This window comes from Rhagoletis zephyria, unplaced genomic scaffold (assembly GCF_001687245.7).
Source record: "Rhagoletis zephyria isolate East Lansing unplaced genomic scaffold, Rhagoletis_zephyria_1.1 Rzeph_scaffold_01459, whole genome shotgun sequence".
In the NCBI taxonomy this organism is placed as follows: domain Eukaryota; kingdom Metazoa; phylum Arthropoda; class Insecta; order Diptera; family Tephritidae; genus Rhagoletis; species Rhagoletis zephyria.
The window spans coordinates 49,242-55,539 of NW_016158543.1; the positions used below are offsets into that span (position 1 = coordinate 49,242).

General features: G+C 36.0%; 1 protein-coding gene across 2 annotated transcripts; it reads right to left on the reverse strand.

Annotated features, from left to right (window-relative positions):
- Nucleotides 1–4,918, reverse strand: LOC108364088 (protein tyrosine phosphatase non-receptor type corkscrew). Of its 2 annotated transcripts, none has more exons than XM_017617647.1 (8): nt 4,708–4,918; nt 4,500–4,617; nt 3,756–4,328; nt 2,671–2,945; nt 2,477–2,567; nt 2,208–2,397; nt 1,070–1,530; nt 1–1,010 (listed from the first exon to the last, which is right to left on the reverse strand). In XM_017617647.1, the coding sequence occupies exons 1-8, from the start codon at nt 4,807–4,809 to the stop codon at nt 880–882; spliced, it is 1,941 nt and encodes a 646-aa protein (XP_017473136.1). In that variant the 5' UTR covers nt 4,810–4,918; the 3' UTR covers nt 1–879. The 2 variants fall into 2 exon arrangements, with proteins under 2 accessions (XP_017473136.1, XP_017473137.1); XM_017617648.1 differs by having other exon boundaries at nt 884–1,010; nt 1,062–1,530; nt 4,708–4,917.
- Nucleotides 4,919–6,298: the final 1,380 nt, after the last annotated feature.

Below are 6,298 nucleotides of genomic sequence, written 5' to 3' on the forward strand. Positions count from 1 at the left end.
TTTTTTTTTTTACAACCTATTTTTATTTTTACTTACTTCTATTAAATTTTTAATGCATCAATACAGATCACAATCCACGCTTTTCGTATGAATATATATTTTGTTTTATTTTTTTGTTTTCATTTTTCATTTTTCTGTACGTTTTACGTTTACTTTAACGCTGCGTAAACTACCATGCAGCGATACAAAACTACAACAAAAATTACAAAAAAAAAACAGCAACAGGCACAGCAGCAACAAACTACTCTAGTACAACAACAACAATAACCAGCATTACAAAGAATTATTATCTTAAGAAATATATTAAAAAACACGAAGAGGAACGCGCAAATCAAGGGGTAAAAAAGCCAGGGAAATAGAAAAGGTAAGGAGGTGGAAAGAAACCAAGAAGGGTACCAGCTCAGGTAATAAATATAAATCTTTAACCAAAAACGAGAGGTCTCAGAGAGAGTTCATTTAGAATCCTTTTTTTTCAGAAAAAAACATAAAAATTGTTAAGAATTAAAAGTGGCGTAAAAACTAAGTTAAAAGTAAGGAGCGCAAACAATTTGTGTGCATAAGTTAAGATGAAAACGTGAAACGCTTTTAACGCAAACAAATAGTTTTCAGAGCCATTCGAAATACAAAATTGTTTTTGAAAAAAAAACTCTAGCGAAAGATAGGGAAGCGTGAGTGTATTTTCTAGGTTTTGTTGTATTATCGACTTTTTTCATTGTCTCCACACCGCATATACGACCACCACATCACGTCCACTTAAAAGTGCGTTTTTGTTGAAGGATGCATGAAAGAAAGTAACGCGCGCGTACAAATTCGCTTTTGAAGCAACTGCGCACGCTTATGAGCTCATGAGGAATAGAGCTCATTTTAAAACTTTAACTGTCATGTGTTATAGCTAGCGCGTGGCGGTGTCGGAGGTGGTGGCTGTTGTTGCGTATGCGAATGCGACTGCTGTTTCGGCTGCTGACCGCTGCCTGTGCGCATGCTCATGTCTTTGGGAATGTTTTCGTTGGCTGTAAAATGATGGGAGTCAACAATTTGAAAATACCGGGCCGTGTGAATACCTGCTTACCTGCCGCAGCAGCACCGGCGGCAGCGTTAGCGGCGGATGCATTTGCCGCTGACGCTGTTTGTTGTTGTTGCTGCTGCTGCGGATGTATGGCGCTTTGTTGGTGTTGGTGTTGGTGTTGTTGTTGATGATGATGATGATAGCTGTTGCTATCGCCCGTCTTTGGGTTGCCGATGCCTAGGAGTACACTGGCCGGCGATGGTGGGAGCGGTGCTTGTTTTTTTGTAGCCAACGGCGGCGCTGCGGCACCACCACCACCATAAAGTTGTTGCTTGGCCGCAGCACCTGCATAGTGATTGACGCCATCTGAGGCGGCGCCGACATTAGTGCTGCTGCAGTTGTTTGTGGCAGAGGACAGCAAGTTGCTGCTGGCACCTGTGGAGTTTTTACTTGCTAAACTTATACTAGAAACTGCTGGTGGTAGCGGAGATCTTTGTGAGTCACTGCCTATTTCGCCGGTGTATCTGGTGAGGAGAGAGAGGAGAGGAAGATGTTATAATTTGTCAATATAATATTTTTTAAAGCATTTTAATCAAATTAAGAAGTAAAATAAAAAGATATGCTCGCCTGCAAGTTTTCCTGAGTTTTCTAAAATTTTAGGAATACTGCTATTCCACGTTCTTGTTTATATGAATGCAAACCTTAAAACGCCTTTAAAGATTGCTTGTACACAAAAACTCTTATTGAAACAATGTAATTGATTCCATTCCTTCTTTCTATAAAACTGCCTTTGCAATTTGGCAAAAAAAATTTAGCTCGACAGCTTATAACATGAATTGGAATTCAGTTAGCTTTTATCATATGCTGTCTTAAATACAAAGGTAAAAACAATTTCCAAATTTTACAGCAGAGCTGAATAGAAAAAGTAAATATGTTAAATTGCCTAAAATTTTTGTAAGAGGTTTCGAAGAAAAATCCCTATTACTCTTCTTATCCCATTTACTCTGACGGCTTCTATTGGGTTAGCGTTTATAAAAAAAATTTAATTTTCAGCTCATTGCCCTTTGCTTTCACAATAACCCCTTAGGCGATAAGTTAGCGACTAAATAGTTGAGTTTAAGAGCCTTATAAGCCCATTAAAAAATTTCACAATTTTTGGTCACGAAAGACTAAAACAAATTTTGCATACAGTAGCACTCACTTGATATTTGTGTATTCGCGTCCGACTTGTAAGCTCTGCTCTTCGGCACGTTTACGTTGTATCAGCGTTTGTATGTAATGCTGCACAGCATAATAAACAAATTTGTATTGTGCTTCAGTTTGTACTAAACCAGAACGTTGGGAGCGTAGCATTTGTATTGTGCGCTGTATATCGATTTCGGTGTCGAGACCTGTGTGGTGAAAATATAAAAGCATTTGCATAATTAGTTCCTACTTCTATACTCTTTCTCGCCTTCTCGGAATTCTTACCATATCTATCGATTTGATCGAGAATCATATCAATCACAATAAAAGTGCCCGTGCGGCCAATACCCGCGGAGCAATGCACGCAAATTGGACCCTAAAATATTGTATAAGAAATAAATTTTAATTTGTTTCCAATTAAAATACATAGTGCACATTTTTTTTTTTTTTTGTAATCCCAATCTTGTTTCCACACTTACCGGCTTCTCGCCCGCCAGCGTCAGCTGACTCTGCTTTGTATTTACATCTTGCAAGAAATTCAGCACACAACCCGGATCCTGTGGCACACCATGATCGGGCCATACTTGAAAGTGATAGTGATAGATGCGTCGCTCGGGCTTATCGCGCCAGGAGAAGATAAATTCGCGCAGCGTATAATCGCTGGTTTTGCTTTCCGAGAGACATTGTATCTTCGCCGGGCCGAATTGTCGGCATTGGCCCTCATCCGGCCAGTATTTAGCACATTTACTGCGATCTGCAAGTAAATTAAAGCGAAAAAATTAAAAACACAGAACGCGCAGGAGCAGCTGTTACAGCGGAAATGCCAGAAATTTCCGTGCACAAGAAATTTTTCAAAAATATATTTAGCTGAACTGTGGCAGTTATTTTGAGAGCGCCAATAAGGAAGAAATTATTTTTCTTTTACACAAAAATTTGTTATTTATATACCGGTAGCTGAATCTAACTTATCAATAATGAATAGTTTGTTTACTTAGATATCTGTCCGCTAATAAAAGTATTTATTTAGTTTTTAGTTTAGTTAAAAATTATGGGAAACTGGAAGTTAAGTATTTTATTCTTATCAAACGAGAGTACAAAATACCTACAAGTCGATTTTCGAGTTTATTGCAAATTTTCACGATTTCTTTGGGCTGAATAACGCTGCAATCGGCATTGCCAGAATCTTAAACTACTTTAATTGTAAAATTTATAAGAAAGTATTGCGCTGAATACGATTTTTTTTGCTTGACTGGCTGAATGGCGTCACAAACGATTTTAAGCGCTACTTAAAAAGATCTTAAATGCTGAATAAGACTTCAATCTACATTTAAAGTGGTCGCCACTACAATATGCATACAATTTATAAGAAAATTTTTTTATTAAATGCTATATTTTTTGTAAAACTGAGCTGAATAGTAAATTAATATTTGTACTGTCTTATATATTATTTAAAAGCAAAAAGCGCGGACTTTTTTTTTAGTAAATTTGAGCTGAATTATGCTTTAACTTGAATGGAGCCCAATAACTCTAAGAAAGAGTATTTTTGACACTATCGCAGACTTACTTCTCTCAATCTCTTTGGTTGTCATCACGATGACGCGCGTATTCTCCTGCCAGATCATGTTCCAGAAATCGACAATCGTGGTCGGCAAGCAGCCCTGCGTCGCAATGTACACCTTAAACATATCACGTTCGTTCATCTCATTGCTACACTTCTTCAACAACCCGCCAGCATTGCAACCGGCTAGCGCCGACCGCGAACCACCAGCACCACAAACACCAGCGCTGCTAAAACTCGTTGCGGTTGAGGCAGATGAATCGCTGCGTTTATGTTTGTTCATCGTATCCGATTTTTTATTGCAAGTTGCACAGTTACTCAAAGGCAATATGGCCGATTTCACAGCACATTGCACACAAGTCTTATTCTGCATTTGACAGTTGGTGCAGTTCTTCTGCATTTGGGCGGCGGTGCATGCGGGACAAGAGGCCACCAAGCCAGTGGCATTCAAACTCTCTGACGATGAGCTCATGCTATTCAAATCGCCATCGGTGGGCAGGCGAATATAATTCGCGTTAATGTATTCAGAGCCGGGCACACTTTTCTCCACATCGAGTAGTTTAACGCGGGTATGATCATCTAAGAGTGGATGCAGAGCGAGAGGAAGAGAGATAATAATAATGGAAAATTTTAATAATCAATTTTGAAAAATTGTCATGCAAAAACATTTTCGCACGTGCCAACGTCAACGTTGCTGTGCGCTGAATAAGTTAACAAGGGTATACTTGTGTGGCTGTATATGTAACTTACAGGGCAGTATATTGCGATAGCGATTCTTGCCGCGATTCTCGGGCTTATAGCCTTCAATGCGACAAAACATATTGCGATTATCTTGTTGCAGCGATTCGAATTCCTCCCAGAAGCCACCCTAGCAAGAAGGAAAAGGAAATTAAATTTTTGAATCTCAGTTATGTATGTATATATGTATGTAGAGTAGAGTGTGCGCTCAACAACTCACCTTGGCCAGTTGTTCGACTCTTTCATTGATGCCCCCCGCAGTGATGCGCGTCGCATTGAATGGCTGCCGCAAATGCACCACTGTGCCGCACGTCTCCACCATCGGATTGCGTTTATAGTGTTCGATGAGTTCGGATAAAGTGTCGAAGGGTTCACCACCGCCAACATCGTATTTCTTGTCCTACGAAGGAGCAAGGGAGAGAAAAAGGGGAGAAGGTGTAAATTAATTTCCGTAGATATAAGTAATTATGTATGTATATACACATATTTTTCCACTCTCAGGTGTGAAGGTATTTAAAGTGTGTCTAATACGGTCCAAATAATAACACCGAAGTGTAAACGCAAGAAAAAGTATGAAAAAAAGCGAGTTTTCTACATGTCACACATATACATTTTTATTGGTTTTGTATATTTTGCCAGCAACAACAGACGCAACAAAGGCTGCGAAATCAATTTATAAAGTATGAAAAAAAAAACAAATTAAAGGAAACTATTTTAGAAAAAGCGACAAAAAATTCCAGCAACAATATAAAATATGCATGCACTTACTAAAATAATAAACCCAAAAAATATTAAAAATAATAATAAATGAAAACCAGTAGATATGTCATTTAAAAAACGACTCCAATTTCTCACGCTGTAGGGTTCTAATAAATTTTCGGCAGTTTATTTGTCCAAGTTTCCTTCCGATTTTTTTTTTGTAAATTAAGTTCATTTTTGACTTAAAATTCTTTTTGCTTTCATATTTAATTTTTGTAAGACTATCATCGATTTTCCATATATATATATAATGTGCTTTTTTCTTTGAAAAATTTCGCAACACTAGGTCATTTTATTTAATTTTTATATAGTCTTTTGAATTTTTTAACGGATGCATATGTACATACATACATATGTGCACACATATTTACATACGTATGCGTTCCTTATTTTATTTACTCTTTTCTTAATTTTTTATTTTTTGCAAAAAATTGCAAAAGTTTCAAAAAATTATAATAGAATTTTTAAAATTTTCCAAAAAAATGTTGGTACAATAAAAAAAATAAATACAATTAAAAAAAAAATAATACAATTAAGAAAAAATTATAAAAAAAAAATATAAAAAATTATAAAAAAATGATTTTCAAAATATTAGTATGTATGTAAAGATTTCAAAAAATTCAAATTTTGGGAAAAATTACAAATATTCCATAAAACCAGGCTTAAAAAGGTATCAAAAAGTTCCCAAAACAGAAAAAAATATTACAGCAAAAAAAAAGTTTATATTGCTTTTTTATTCCGATAAGGCTGTTTAAGCAAATTTTATTTCAGCTTTTATGAATATTTTATGTTGTTGTTGCAGCTATTTCTTACTAATTGAATTATTGAAGTATTTATATATAAATTTGTAGTGTTAATATGCATAAATAATTCTGTGTATACATACACATACATATGTGTGTATTTATTTTGCTTTTGCATTTGTTATTTGGTTTGTTATTATTATTTTAACCGCAGTTGACATTTATCTAAGCCAGGTTATTGCTGTGACTATTGTTTTTGTAGTGGTAGCTATAAAAACACATTAACATNTTTGTATACATCTAAAATGC